Below are 15013 nucleotides of genomic sequence, written 5' to 3' on the forward strand. Positions count from 1 at the left end.
ATGACCTAACTCGTAGGTGTATATACATAGACATGAATGACACAATGGAAGGAAGGAACAGGAGCCTTTAGAAGCCAGAAAACTACTGTCAATAGTAGTAGATGTAGTATACCAATTCTGGACAAAGTCTCATTCGTGGTGCAGCCGAATACAGAACATGTTAATTATGAGAGAGAGAGAGAGAGAGAGAGAGAGAGAGTTCATATTATATTATATCAATATATTTTTGTGTTTTTATTAAATTGAACTTGTATATGAAACGACAATGATCAAGAAATTATTACATAAAATAGGTGATATTGTATTTAAGTGTGTAGGCCACACAACCTCATCTCATTTTCATTATCATGAAAAGTATGAACACATAAATGGATAAGTTTGATCTCATCTACTAACCTTGACTGTGTTCAATGCTGAGCTATCTGTTGTTTTATCTGCTGCAATGATGGATTGTTTTGGCTTTTGTGCATGACCAGTCCACTCCAGTAGATCTTTTTCTCCCCAATCATGTTACATTTGAAAGCCATTGTCCTTGTATACATAATTGAGATAAGCAGTGGATTCCATGTCATTGAAGTGAGAGATGGTAACAACATTATGCTCTTCTTGTCAATGTCCTCACATTATTCTTTTTCTCTCACTATTAAGTCTAAGAGGATCTAATTTCTGCTCAATGAAATTGTAAAAGTAATGCTTTCCTTGGCATTGAGGTTGTAAAAGTAAGACTCCTGCTAAAGGAACTTGGAATACTACTTCAAACTGGTTATATAACTCAATATGTAGCCCACCATTTTGTCCACTGTTTTATTACATGGGGGGTTCTGGAGAAGAAGATAATTAAGATGTTTAGTGGTTTGATTTGACATGATGTTTTCATTGATTCAATCTTTTTTATCTATCTCAATCTCATGCCTTTTAACTTAAAGCCAATGTTGATTCCCATCATAGATTGCTTATCAAATGTTAGCCTTGACTTGTCTTTGGTGTGTATGGTTTGGACTTCATTTGACTTGATTTATGATAGAATCTATCTACTATTCTGATTATGATTGGGGTCTATTGTCATTATATAAAACATGATCCAATTATGGTTGGTGAAGAGTCTCCACATTAATGAAGCTTCAGTCATCTGTATAATTATAAGAAATAGGTAGGTAGCATTGGAACTTTATAATGATATGTGAAACTAATTAGTGTGCAATTTGGCATTAATTTAATCAAGAAGTAGGAAACCATCTTGCTCACTATTTTATGATGGGTGGGTGCCCTTTCATTACAAGAGGTTAAACTAGCTAAGATGTGGAATAGTAGTAGTTTGACGTGAATATTGGATTGTAGCATAAAAATTCCATAGTTTTTCTGCATCCATGGCCTTTGACACACAAAAAAAGACAAAGATATGTAGTTATTTTGTTCCATGTTGTTGTGGGTAATAGGTTTAGAAATTCAAGAAAGCCCTTTGTAATCTCAGGTAAAACTCTCTCTCTCTCTCTCTCTCTCTCTCTCTCTCTCTCTCTCTCTCTCATATATATATATATATATATATTCAATATTAAATAATTAAGAATTTTAGCTTTTGAATTGTGTGATTCTATATTAAAATTAGGATAGTTAATTGGTTTTGTAAATTAATAGAACTGTAAATACTGGTTTCAATACTAATGATCTGCAAGTGCCTAACAGGAGCGGAAACCTTTATACCACCTTATCTCTAGTGGTGTGGGAGAACAAACAGCCTTCTGTATAGTGACTGACAAAGCCAGGAAGACGACACCAAATCTTCACATGCTCTTTTGTACTGGTGGAGCCATGTGTGTTTTCCTTGTTTATTGAGAGAGAATTGTTTTAAGCCTTGTCGTAGGATCATTTGTGTCATCAATTATTAGGACACTTGGTTAATAGCATGATTAGAAGCTTCATTTCAAATGTACTGTTTTAGTGATCGAGTCAAGGAGGAGCCCTGCCCGCTTGCAAATCGTATTACTACACACTTGAAAGAGAAGAAAGCCATCATCCATCACCACTTCTTGTCCTCTTCCTTTTGACTCATCCCAGCCACCACCCATCAACATTAAATGCCTTAAAGACCATGCCATGCATGACTAGGAACTGCGTTTGCAACACAAACCTAACCAGCCTATAAGTGGTTTGGCCTAAGGCTGCTGCTGCTGCTGCTGCTGCTGCTGTTCTTCGTATTGGCGTAGAGATCAGAAAGCAGCATGAAAGATATGTTAATAGTGGATAGGAGACAGGGTGGGAAAAAGTACTTTGTCTCAGCTCCTTCACCTTCCTCGAGAAATAGTAACATCCATGTTCAAATAGTTTAGTAGCATGCCCTTTTGACGGTGCATTAAATATGCCGGAGAACATATGTATAACAGGCTATATATGAGAGAGGCTCTACTCGACATGACAATAGCAGAGGAGATCGCCCTCCCCCGGTCTGCAGCTGGTCGGATGGCAACGGCAGGGAATGGGAGGGAGGAAGAAGGGAAGAAGAAGAAGAAGAGAAAGCAGGGGGGCCTTAAGACCATGCCATTTGTACTAGGTGAGCTGTGATGATGCCCTTTCTTGTCACGTATCTATCTATCTCACTCATTGGTCACTGATCTCTGCGTACCATCTTTCATCTCTGTTCATCTAACGCCAATGGTGAGTTTTTGAGCTCTTGGAACACTTCCATTTTGTTTCATGCCAATGTTCGTTCATTCAGTTCTCAGCTTCTTGTCCATATCACTTGCTCTGGCATCTCATCTTAGTTGTCACTCCCATGAGAGCTTCGCCTCTCTTGCTTGTTGTTCTGACACAAACTCGTGTCCAGTATCTCTTCGGTCCTGTGCTGACGCTGACGGACTAACTCTGCTTGCTCTCCAGCAAATGAAGCCTGCGACCGATTCGCCACCACCGGATTCAATGCCAACATGATCACCTACTTGACGCAGCAGCTGCACATGCCCCTGGTGCAGGCCTCCAACACCCTCACCAACTTCAGCGGCACCTCTAGCCTCACCCCGCTCGTCGGCGGCCTCATCGCTGACTCCTTCGCCGGCCGGTTCTGGACCATCACCATCGGCTCCGTCATCTACCAGCTGGGCATGATCAGCCTCACCGTGTCGGCAATCCTCCCAGCATTCCGCCCGCCGCCCTGCACCGGCCCTGCAGCGTGCGCACGCGCGTCCGCGTGGCAGCTCGTGGCCCTCTACGTCTCCCTCCTCTTCACGTCGATCGGGACCGGCGGCATCCGGCCGTGTGTTGTGGCCTTCGGGGCCGACCAGTTCGGCATCCAACACGGGCGTCGGCCCGACGCCGGGGGGTGGAACTTCTTCAACCTCTACTTCTTCAGCATGCAGGTGGCGGTGCTGACGGCCTTGACGGCGGTGGTGTACGTCCAGGACAATGTGGGATGGGGATGGGGGCTGGGCATCCCCACCATAGCCATGTGCATCTCCGTCGTGGCCTTCGTGATGGGTTACCCGCTCTACATCAAGATGAAGCCCGGGGGGAGCCCTTTGACCAGGTTGACCCAGGTCGTGGTTGCCGCCTTCCGGAAGCGGAATGCAGTCAAACCAGCCGATCCGCGCCTCTTGTACGACGACGAGGAGCTCGACGCCGCCATCTCCACCAATGGAAGACTGCTCCACACCGATCAGCTAGGGTAACAAAGAAGCTACTACTTACTACCTTGGGATCCCCTCTCGCGTTGCCTGTGCCCTTCGGAAGTTTAGTCTCTCGCATGGGCATGTCGTAGGTTCTTGGATCGAGCCGCGATCGTGACCGAGGGCGACATGGTGGACTCCGGCAGGCCGAGGCTGTGGACGCTCTCGACGGTCCACCGGGTGGAGGAGCTGAAGTCGATCATCCGGATGATACCCATCTGGGCCGCCGGGATCCTGACCATCACCGCATCCTCCCACAACCACAGCTTCGCGATCCAGCAGGCGAGGACGATGGACCGCCACCTCGCGCCGCGGTTCCAGATCCCAGCGGCCACCCTGTCCATCTTCTCCACGCTCACCATGCTCCTCAGCCTCGCCTTGTACGACCGCGTCTTCGTCCCCGTCGCCCGTCGGTTCACGCGGCGGCCGTCGGGCATCACGTACCTCCAGCGCATCGGCATCGGCATGGCCGTCGGACTATCGGCCAACGTGGCCGCCGCGCTCGTGGAGGCGAAGCGGAAGGGGGCGGCCGCCGACCACGGGCTGGTGGATCAGCCGAAAGCGGTGGTGCCCATCAGCGTTTTCTGGCTGGTGCCGCAGTACGCCATCCACGGGCTAGCCGAGGCATTCACGTCGGTGGGTAACATGGAGTTCCTCTACGACCAGGCGCCGGAGAGCATGAGAAGCACGGCGGCGGCGCTGTTCTGGCTCGCCATGTCGATCGGGAACTACATGGGCACCTTCTTAGTGACCGTGGTGCACCACTGCACCGGCAAGGGAGGCGACTGGCTGCAAGACAACATCAACAGGGGGAAGTTAGATTACTACTACTGGCTGGTGACGGGGTTACAGGTGCTCAACTTGGGTTACTACATCACCTGTGCAATGTTGTACACTTACAAGCCACTGGAAACCATGGCCGGAGCGGAGGATGAAGAATCTGGCGTCGTTGATGGTGCAGAGCTCACTGCCGTCAAACATGGAGAAGAAGATTAAGGGCACACCCACATAGGTTATCACTGTTACGGTGCGTTATTCATTGGACTCCATTGCTGGCCTTGGCCTTGCTGAACATTGTGATGCATGCAGGTTGTAGATTCTGCATGGGAGAGTAAATGAAGCAAAGCAGGAAAAATGATAAGGAGGATCCAAAAAAGCTGCAAGAGTTTTCTCAGCAGAGAACACAATGAATTCTTTAACATCACATGATAAATAGTGAAAATGAGGCCAAGAAGCTAAACCAATTTGATGAACACAGAGATGAAAGTAGTGACTTTTTGGAACCTTCAGCACTACTGATGTTGGAGTCCCACAAATGCCCCCTTTCAGCCTTTGTTAATGAACCAGAAACAAGCATTTGATGAATCGGTTAGTCCTAGAAATATCAACTACATGACTGATACAATCAATGAAAGATACAACGCAAATGATACAGCCAATTTAACCAGTAATCCCTACTTGCTGAAATGTTTGGAATACGTGCATGCCCTGGTGAGGGACCAAGCAATCAAAACAAGCAAACCAGTCCACAGCATATATGCTGGCACACATGGAAACCCTAAAAAACTCAGACATTCTTCCTTGCATCCCCCATCTTAGCACCAAATCTCTCCCTCTCATTCTCCCCCGTCGTTGCCTAAAAATCTCTTTCCACGTCTCACCTGCTTTCATCCACCTATCTACTCAATATCTTGAATGAAGCCAGGTTGTTTTGAAATTGGGATCTTGGATCAAGCCAGAATAGATATTGGCATATGCTTGGGTTGATTGATTCACACTTGATTCACACTTGCGCATAAGTGCCATTTCAATCCCATCCAGGCGAGTTGCAGCCATTGTGTCATAGGTTCAAGGCCTGCATGATCATGTAATGATTTCAAACTTTTAAATTAGGTCATACAGAAGATTGAATCTTTGCAAGAGCCAATTTTTTGATGATTAGGTGTAGCAAATCAATATCACAATATCTTAATAAGCATACTGGCAGCCAACATATCTGGTTCATTTATATACATTAAAGAAATAACATGATCAATAATTCCGGAAAGGTGAAAGCTGCTCCCATAGGAGATTAAAAAAAATGCTTTAGCTTCTTACTAAATGGTAGAGGAACAAAAGAAATATATTACTTCAAAATCATCAGAATTTACAATGCACTCATACCGTTGGCTATCTCCAGCAATAAAAGAAGCTCGAGGCTTCAACAAAAGGGCTAGAGTAGGTAAATTTTGCATGGGAAGTAAAGCCAGATGGAGTACAACTGACACCAAAAAAAAGCCAGCAACTATCTATCGAGTAGGCCAAACTTGAGGATTTCATTTCTCAGGCATGTTTGCTCACACAGGTAGAACAAGAACTAGATCCAATGTTTCAAAGAATTGCCAGTCCCTATATAACAATATAATGTTCAAGCTTTATCTCAGGCACCAACAGTACATCAACATCAACTTGCCATGCCTACCTTAACAAAAAAGATTCTAAACAACTAAAAAAGATCTTTTATTCGAAGCATTTGTAGCCTGAATCTATATACAGAAATAGGAGCCAACATGGTGCTATTAAAATACCACTACAGTTTTACAAAAGTGGATATATCTTTCCTCCAAAATCATGCTTTCAAAATGATGCAATATGTGATGTTTCTCAGAAAGGTTGAAAGAAATGGTGTAACGGTTTATGTCATAGTAGATGAGATAGAAGCTTTGCTTACAGGCATCTGCAATTCAACTACTACTATCATTACAAGGACATTCTTAAGACTATACGCAATTTGCTGTTTTGTGAACACATGTCATGACATGCAACGGATCAGTGCTTTATTCAGCTATCTTATTATTGTTGAGTATTAATTGCTATCAGGATTCCACATGTAGACACGGAGAAAATCATACTAGTTAAATGATTGATTAACTATTTCTGAAACCATGATCTTAAATACCTTCTGCAGTTTTCTTATTTCCTGGCCAGCTACTAGTTACTGTATCTCAAATGAGAATCAAAACTTCCAAGCATTACAAGAAAAAAAAACATACCTGGAGCTTTCTTGTGGGGTTGCTAACATAAGGGTGTACCAACCTACAAAAGACGAATATAAATAATTTGGCAACATTATTAAAAAGGAACGAAGATAATGGAAAGAAAGAATGTCTAAGATATTCAATTTATATCAACAAGCTTGGAATTTTTTTCTTTTCACAATGTTACACACTCAATGAAACTATACTCAAGCACAAAATTCACAATTGCAACAAATTAAAGGAATTGCAAAAATGAGATTTTGCAGAAGAAAAATGCAATTCAACAGTTGCTTAAACAATAGCTTCAAGGAATTTAAAAATAGCAGTGGTGAACAGACTTTCGGTGAAGCTGCTCCTAGGCTCACAGGCAAGGGTGCATGAAATCTCAATTGCCTTTTTTTTTCTTTCCCTAGGTCTTTCTGCTCAAAGAAAGTAGCAAGCTAACAGAAGTCAGGCAGTCATGATAGTTGTTGGTTGTTTAGTAAGGAAGGTCATTAGGCTTAGAACAGGGCTCAAGGTAAAGTCTCATATGTGCACTTAAAGCAAGGAACCAAGGGGGCAAGAGGAGATTCTAATACCCTTTTTCTTGTTTAAGTAAATTCAATTGTGAGATAAGGTTGCAAGGGTTTTAAATGCTTAAAAGTCCCATATGTTAATTCTGAATTAAGGTTGCAAGGCCAATAAAAGAAAATTAATAAAAATATTTAAAATAAAATAAAAAGTTATAGACCAGATAGGATTTCTTCATCATGTTTTTAGCTATAAAGAATCTGCAATTAAAATTATAAAAAAATCTTAGTAAATGACCAATTAGCATTGAAAGGGAAAAATTCTCTTTAAGGCCAAGGAATTAGCAATATCAGCATGTTACCTCCGCATTAAGCATCATGTTGTTTATCCCAGGATGACATTCTTTCAATGCACACATAATACAAGTTTAACTTCATACTTAAAAGTTTCAGATTAATTTGTTCCCCATTTTCTGATTTAGGTAAGTTATAGACCATTTTACAGAACAGCCTAGAACTTTGACAGGAAGAAGCTTAAAAAAAGGTTTGAGGGAGGTATAAGCAATTGTAGATCATGCACCTATGATCTGGATGTTAAATGAGCCAAACATTAGCTTACCAACCCTTTCAAACCAGGACAAGCCATGTTATATTGAAAAGAAGGCATATGTCCAATGTGATATATATTATGAGTAATTCATTGAAATGATAAGGTGCAGAACACAAATAACACCAAACATTACATGTTGATACCTAAAAGATAAATACACGTCAGACAAAGTATGTTTAGGCTATAATCATATTATAGGTTAGAATCCAAATACTATTTAAGATTCAATAGGAACACATCTATATGAACCTAATGCAGTAATAATGGGTTAAAGAAAGAAATGAACATTTTGTTGGGGGTACTATGACATCACATCTGAGTTGGAGAAGGTATATTTTCTATACAGACAACTAGCATGATAGTTTTAATTATTGATAGTATTCACCAATATTTGTATCTGTTACAATGCAACTACACTAGAAATATACTTGACTTAGTTCTAGCAAAGTTTGCTTGATAAATAAGCATATGAATACCCATTTTACAACCATAATTTCTCCTAATGTACCTAAAGACATGTTCTCCTTAACAATATATAAGTGATTGCACCTAACCATATATTTATCAAATTTATAATCCTTTCAGTGCCAAAGAAAGTGCCCTAAACTCCTCACAACTCGTATATGATCATAATGGCAGACATATGCATTGAATCTCAACATAGACAAAAAAGTTTCTCAGAATGAAATTCGTCCTTCAACATAGCAATCAAACCAAAGAAATAATTGTTGTATTTAATTACTTATACTTATAATTTGATATCTGGATTATTAACATAGCAATCTATTTACTATTTCCACTATCCGAGCAATCTCATCTAAAAAAAGTAACCAATTAGAAATGGCAACTTAGGTACTCCAAATAGCATTAAGCATGTCAATAACCCTAGATTTGCCAAGCAACAAAAGCTTTTTCCACTTTCTCTAAAGAAGCCCACATCAACCAGTAGATTATATTTCAAGCCAGTAAAAATGATGTCACAGTTGAAGACTGAGTAATTATATGTATTTGTTTCACAGAATTATACCGTAAATTTTACTAAAAACATGGGTGTACCAAGGACTATTCACTCATTTGATCGGTAATATACAAATTAAATTCTTCCTGATCCCACATATTCTTAGGGAACAGTCTGCTTAAGCCAATATGACTCAGAATCCAAACCAGTCTTAGAAACAAAACTAGCACCTGAAGATAACAATAGTTGTGATGAAAATAACAATCAATGCAAGCAGTGAGTCATCGACTATGTTGAACATTTTGCAATCTTTATAACTGATGGTTGATAATCAACAGAATGTATACTGTATCTAACAGACATCAATTAGATCGCCTCAAAGAAAAAAGAAGCAAAGCACTTAAGACATGCATTTTTTGTTTGAAAGAGCAAAAAAATGTCCTAGAAGAACATGCAAATCTGATATAATGCATCCTCAAAGAAGAAACCAATAATTAACTTATTTCTTCTTGCTACTCTTAGCAACTACCCAAGCAGTTCTTATCCACCTCTTTTGACCTTGCTATAATTATTTGAACTTCAAAAACAATGACAAATGGCAGTACATGGAACGGAATCACATACTTAGTAAGGCTTTCATCACTTCTCATCTACCACACCCTTTCAGCTTAAAGACTTCTAACTGAAGGACTATGTCACACCCTTCAGCAAAGTTATACCGAGCGAACAAAACAATTCGATCGATCTAAGAATAGTTCAGGTCCATCTTTCAATGGAAATCCAGACAACTACATAACATACTTCTCACTTAGGGCTGCCTCTCTATAAAATCTCACCCTCCACACCTCTAAATGACTTATAATAACAATTACATCGAGGATATAAAAGCTACTTTTTGGCTGCTCATAGATAGGGAATTCAAGATGTGAATGCTCTTAGATTGGGAAACCAATATCCCCTTAACCCCTATTTAATGGGGTACTAGGTTGCTGTCCAAACAGTTGGCAACATGCAGACCCACTTGTCAGAAACCAACCAGTTGTCCTACATTTTTTTCAGCATATCATTTATTTAGCTTCACAGAAATTCATTATAGCAAGCATTTCAATTTTCACTGTTGCATAGCATGGTTCAAGTATATTTGCCTTTGATGCTGCTTTAAGGCTCTGATGAGTTCTTCCATCATCACTTGCAGTGCTTCATAATGTTCTATTTGTTTATCATGATTCTTCATACTTATTACCCTGGTCTCCTTAAATGCTTCCTGACCTCATATGTCCGTAAAGTCCTTGAAATTTGTTCCTACAATTGCCAGCCAACTCTTCATGTTATCATCATGATTGGCATTTCTGATCATCTGAGACTCTTATTCATGCCATGTTAAGAGATTTGAAGGCCAGATGTCACTAAATGGTAATCCATCATAATTTCAATGTGATCCCTTGCTGATTCAGTTGAATGTGGCAACAAAAATCTGGTCTACCACCAGACTTGTAGAATTTAGTCAATATAAAAAACTGCATGTTTCGCACCATATTGGCTGCTTTTGATGCATTCAAAGAAGAAATAAATTGAGTTATCTGTTGTTGCCATATAATGTACCAAATAGAGTAAAGGAATTCAACGAAGTCAGATGTCATGATCCGGCCCGACAGGAGAACCAACTTGTTAACTTGATTGGCCCAGAACCATGTAGCCTAAAGTGCTTAACCAGATCATCTAGCCCGTTAAACCAACTTAATTCTCCTTTTGTGCTTTCAATATAAAGCTATATTTGAGTGCCACAATCTCCCTCTTCACAGGATTGATGTCCTCATCAAAGCCCACACCAACATAAAATCCAATATCATTCTAGTAGGGCATCCAAGGCACAGTCCAACGAAGCTCAAGTCATAATGTCTCTGGCTCCATACACTAGTAACTCTTTGACTAGGTCTGCTCTAATATCAATTATCATGGTCCAATCCAATATATTAACTTGATAGGCTAGAACCATAGGTCCAAAATGCTTATACTCAACTTAACGATGGTAAATCCATCTAACCCAATAAATTATTTCTGAATTCTCCTCCCACTTTTTAATGTGGGACTAATCTATAATGTCCCCCCACTTCTAATGTGGGACTAATGTATGATGTCACATTGGAGGGAACAGAAAAATGTAAGTGAACAATAGTTTTTTTTTCTTTCCTTCCCTTCAAATTGAATCAAAGCATCTTCAAGTCAATAGTAGCTCTTCCATAAAAATTACACACTATGTATCACAGGTCTCAGAATGAATATTTTAGCATCCATCTTAGCTCACGATTCAAGGTTTATCTTGCAATGCAAGCCAACCAAACTATTGACCAAAATCTTTAAAACCAACCAAATACTTATATAGATAGATCTAACTTGAAGCTTAGTCAAAAAAAAGAAAGGCAAAAGCCTTCCCAAACAACAATCATATGAACTAAACTAGAAATGCACAAACCATTCATCTAAAACCAACATATTGGCCTTCGTAAGCTCAATTTCATATAGAAATCTCTTACTCATTGACATGAACTTGATGTGTGGAATCTAACAGCCTCCAAACTACTAGATTACATCACTATTGTACAAGGGGCATCCCTTGGATGACATAACCATGTAATCTCGGATACCCGCAAATGTTGTACCACTTTGCCAAGCTTGTACCTCATATAGTATTAGTATGAAATGTTGTCACTCCAAAAGAAGCACTCAGTATTGTATTCTAAGAAACAAACTATAGCAGAAGTTACACTTTACAGTTTGGGGCTTGCACTAGGGGTGACAAATGTCTTGACCAGCTATAGAATGAGGAAACCTCAACCACACGTCAATTAGTAGTCTAGTACGGTATGAGACTCAAGACATCAAAAGCCAAATAATAAGCACTTCTAAAACATGTAATGAACCAAATTCCAAACAGCAGGAAATACTTGCCTCTAAGTTGGGTCATAGACAGCCAATCCATCTCCATATGGACTTCATCACTTGATTCAGGGAAGATTTTTATACCACAGTCAAACATAGTGTATACTGTCCAGGAAACAACTTTAGGAAAAGCCAGCAAAAACAAAAAGTATTAGACATATGGTAAATACTAAGAGCAACATATGCTCTAAATAATATGAGTATCATTGGGATTACTGTTGGTGCTCATAAAGGCTTCTTTCACACGATATTCAACCAATCCATTTACAGACATGAGTCCTTGATGCTCCTATCTAGATCATCATTACAAGACCATCTCATTCAGCTCTTCATTTATAGGAATATAAGTTGGGATGCATCCATCACCATATTAAACCACAGACATACAAGAATATGAGAGCTGCCTACAGGTGCATCAATGGAACAAGATAACGAGCATCTCAATGATAATTAAGTCCAGTACCTGACCCTTAATAGCTGGGACCTTACAGCTTCCAATTGTTGTTAGCATATTAAAACCAGAATTAAGCAAACACAATATCTGGTGCCTAAAAATAAGGATTATACACCATCCCTTTAGACACATTATACAGCCATAAGATTAATACCAAATTCTAATCAAATGCTCCATTGAATTAAAAATGGAGAATCATTCGATGATCTTATGCAATAGCAATTGAAACATAGATCAATCATTTTGCCTAAGAAACACCGTATATGAAATCAGTGCTCTTACTGGTTACTTTTGAAGATGGATTACATCTACCATAGGAAATACCATGTGTGCCTATCGTGTAGGAAAATTGTAACTGTCCGTAACGATGACCATCATTTTCAGGCTGTAGTATAGAAGATTGAGCAATCCAGAAATGATTAACATTTTTCACTTCTAATAATTACATAAATGAATGAGAACTTTCCCAAAGAGACCTGATATCTGGATAATGCACTTGACAATCATCCAGAAGAATTTCATACTTTTCACAACACAAGGGGCCAGAGAAACTTGTGGCGGCCAGACTTTTATTCCCTATAAGATATAATTAAAGATCGAATCAATCATAATTCTTTGGCAAGTTGAAGGTTGCAAGTCCAGAAGCATTCTTCACCAGACTTAATGAGCTTGAGGATCCAAAAATCTGCCACATCTCAAACAATATCTAGCATACCTCCAACACCTCATTACCGAAAGCAACAAAAAAGAATGACCATGTAAAGGTCCAGAATATGATTTGATGAACGGTAGCCATGATGTACATCTAAGAACCCACTAGACACAAGAAAAAAAGTTGTGTCGAATGGGCTCAACAATCCCTTTTCTCCATCTACTAATCTACTTCACCCTCCGGTATCTGCTGCCCGACTGAAACCCTTCCTCCTTCAAAGCCTACCATTTTGTTATGCTTGACCATCAACTGAGTTTGTTAAACTATTATCACAATATGATGCTGAAATTCATTGTTGTAAAATGTTAAGCCACTGTCGTTAATTGTTACCTCAACTGGAAGTGTCTCACTGACACTCCTCCAGTACCAAAGATCTAACTGATATTCAGCCAAGTTAATACGAACAAAGAGATTCAAAAATATTTCCTGCTATTCCTAAAGGTTATAAATAGCACCAACAGATTAAACCAAGAATCTTCCTCTGTCTTCCCATCGGGAGGGCCCATACAACACAATGCCAAGTCTTGCAAAGAAAACTGTGCCATTTCCACCCCTCCACACCTTAAGAAAAAAAAAAGAACTCACGCAGATTCCATAGTGATCCAAAGACATAACCAAAAATGTGTGCCAGAAAACAGCCCATTTAACTCATGTGGAGTCCTTGACGCTAATCCTTCGGAATGGATCAAATACAGCAATATTAATCAATCCCAAGCAATGACAAGGATTTTTTTCTAACTCAAGTAAGAGATAATCATTCACTGAAAACTCTAATAAAATCATAAGGATTTTTTTCTGCGGGCTCTGGTTTTTTTTCTCTTTTCAATTTGCTGACATTGGATCGTCTGCCAGAGCCCGCAGAAACCAAGAAGATTCAACTAACCATTTAACTTGCTACAAAAAGTAACAATTAAGGAAATACAATATAAGATAAGATTATGAATGTCAAACATAACTGATGTCTCATATTTACCATATAAAAGCATATAAAGCATTTCTCCGTCCAACAAAAGCAAAGATAATGAGTGATGCGCTATGTCTTGCTTTTAACGATGAACAGCATTCTATTAAGACAGGCTGGTGGACCATGCGCCAATTGGTAAAGCTAGAACTTCTAACCCTCTAGTGGAGAAACATCTGCAACATAAAGAGGCATAATTTGTATTTCAGAGGGCAATTCAATTTTGATTTTCAACGGCGAGGAGCGCGAGCCTTGTCAACTGCTCCCCATGATCCAGAACCAGCACCATAGAGAGGAGCCTTGTCAGCAACAGGCTAACAATGAAGAAAATGTAATAAGCATCACAACAGCTAGGATCAGCATTGTTTTGATAATAAACTAACAACAATATTGTTGTTTAAACATCTCTAGTAACCTTACCGGCTGAAAACCATACTCATATCCATATGACGAAGGGAACAGTCCTTCAGGGCTTCCGTAGGACGAAGGGTAACCTCCACCTTCAGCAAACCAACAAAAAAAAATTCAAAGTTAAAAGATATTAATAAAATAAATATATTGAGAGAAAAAAAGGACCTCTGAGAAAGACATAGGAGACTGAAACCATCCCCAACGAACTTGAACGAAAAACAAATTGAATCTGATTTTTTAATGACCCACAGTAGATAATGTCAAGGACACACCTCCTTTGCATCAACAGTTGGCTTTAGATTATTAAAGATGGCACTCACAAATTTAAAAATTTATTTATCAAATAAGATTAAAGATTACTCCAGTACTGTAACCAAAATTATAAAGTAAAATATGGAGAAAAAATGTGTCAGCAATGTTACCTGCACCCCGTGGCCTTCCCTCAGCATTAGCCAAGTCAGCTCGCAATTTTTCAATTTCACGTGCCATGGAAACCAAGTTTTTCTCCATTGACTGCCTTTGTTCCATTAGCTCAAAGTTCCCTTTCTTCTCATACTCGATAGACATCCTGCCAGAAAAGATTGTTTCACTTTGCAAGATAAGAGAACAAAACATGGCATGAAAAGAATTGTGTGATTCTCAAAGTCCAACCGAAGATGGATAAGTTCCTGCCGAAGCTCATCAATTTCAGCCTTCATAGCGGGGATTTGTTTATTATCAGCTCGTGCCCTTGTCAGATCTTGTGTTAGGGACCGAACCTGCTCAGTGAGTTCTTGTCGCATGGC

At 39.7% G+C, this 15013-nt stretch overlaps 2 protein-coding genes across 6 annotated transcripts in view; one reads left to right on the forward strand and one right to left on the reverse strand.

Annotated features, from left to right (window-relative positions):
• The first annotated feature begins 1656 nt into the window (after window positions 1–1656).
• Window positions 1657–4860, forward strand: LOC135588004 (protein NRT1/ PTR FAMILY 3.1-like). Of its 2 annotated transcripts, none has more exons than XM_065079917.1 (3): window positions 1657–2548; window positions 2875–3655; window positions 3749–4860. In XM_065079917.1, exons 1-3 carry the CDS (start codon window positions 2371–2373, stop codon window positions 4650–4652), a joined length of 1863 nt encoding a protein of 620 aa, XP_064935989.1. In that variant the 5' UTR covers window positions 1657–2370; the 3' UTR covers window positions 4653–4860. The 2 variants fall into 2 exon arrangements, with proteins under 2 accessions (XP_064935989.1, XP_064935990.1); XM_065079918.1 differs by having other exon boundaries at window positions 2518–2652.
• A 97-nt stretch (window positions 4861–4957) lies between these two features.
• LOC103995367 (protein FLX-like 3) overlaps window positions 4958–15013 on the reverse strand; it is an 11388-nt gene continuing 1332 nt past the window's right edge. Inside the window, exons 2-8 of one of the 4 annotated variants that reach the window (XR_010476041.1) lie at window positions 14880–15013; window positions 14651–14796; window positions 14238–14317; window positions 13976–14131; window positions 11700–11795; window positions 6689–6731; window positions 4958–5511 (exon numbers count right to left, since the gene is read on the reverse strand). The exon at window positions 14880–15013 is cut by the window's right edge and continues 405 nt beyond it. Coding sequence is in view for 1 of the 4 variants with exons in the window: in XM_009415935.3 (XP_009414210.1) it covers window positions 14048–14131; window positions 14238–14317; window positions 14651–14796; window positions 14880–15013 (444 nt within the window). In the remaining 3 variants the exon portion in view is untranslated. Of the gene's footprint in view, window positions 5512–6688; window positions 6732–11699; window positions 11796–13760; window positions 14132–14237; window positions 14318–14650; window positions 14797–14879 lie in introns of those variants that run through there. The other 3 variants (XR_672514.3, XR_672513.3, XM_009415935.3) reach the window with 3 other exon arrangements.

This window comes from Musa acuminata, chromosome BXJ1-8 (assembly GCF_036884655.1).
Source record: "Musa acuminata AAA Group cultivar baxijiao chromosome BXJ1-8, Cavendish_Baxijiao_AAA, whole genome shotgun sequence".
Classification (NCBI taxonomy): Eukaryota; Viridiplantae; Streptophyta; class Magnoliopsida; order Zingiberales; family Musaceae; genus Musa; species Musa acuminata.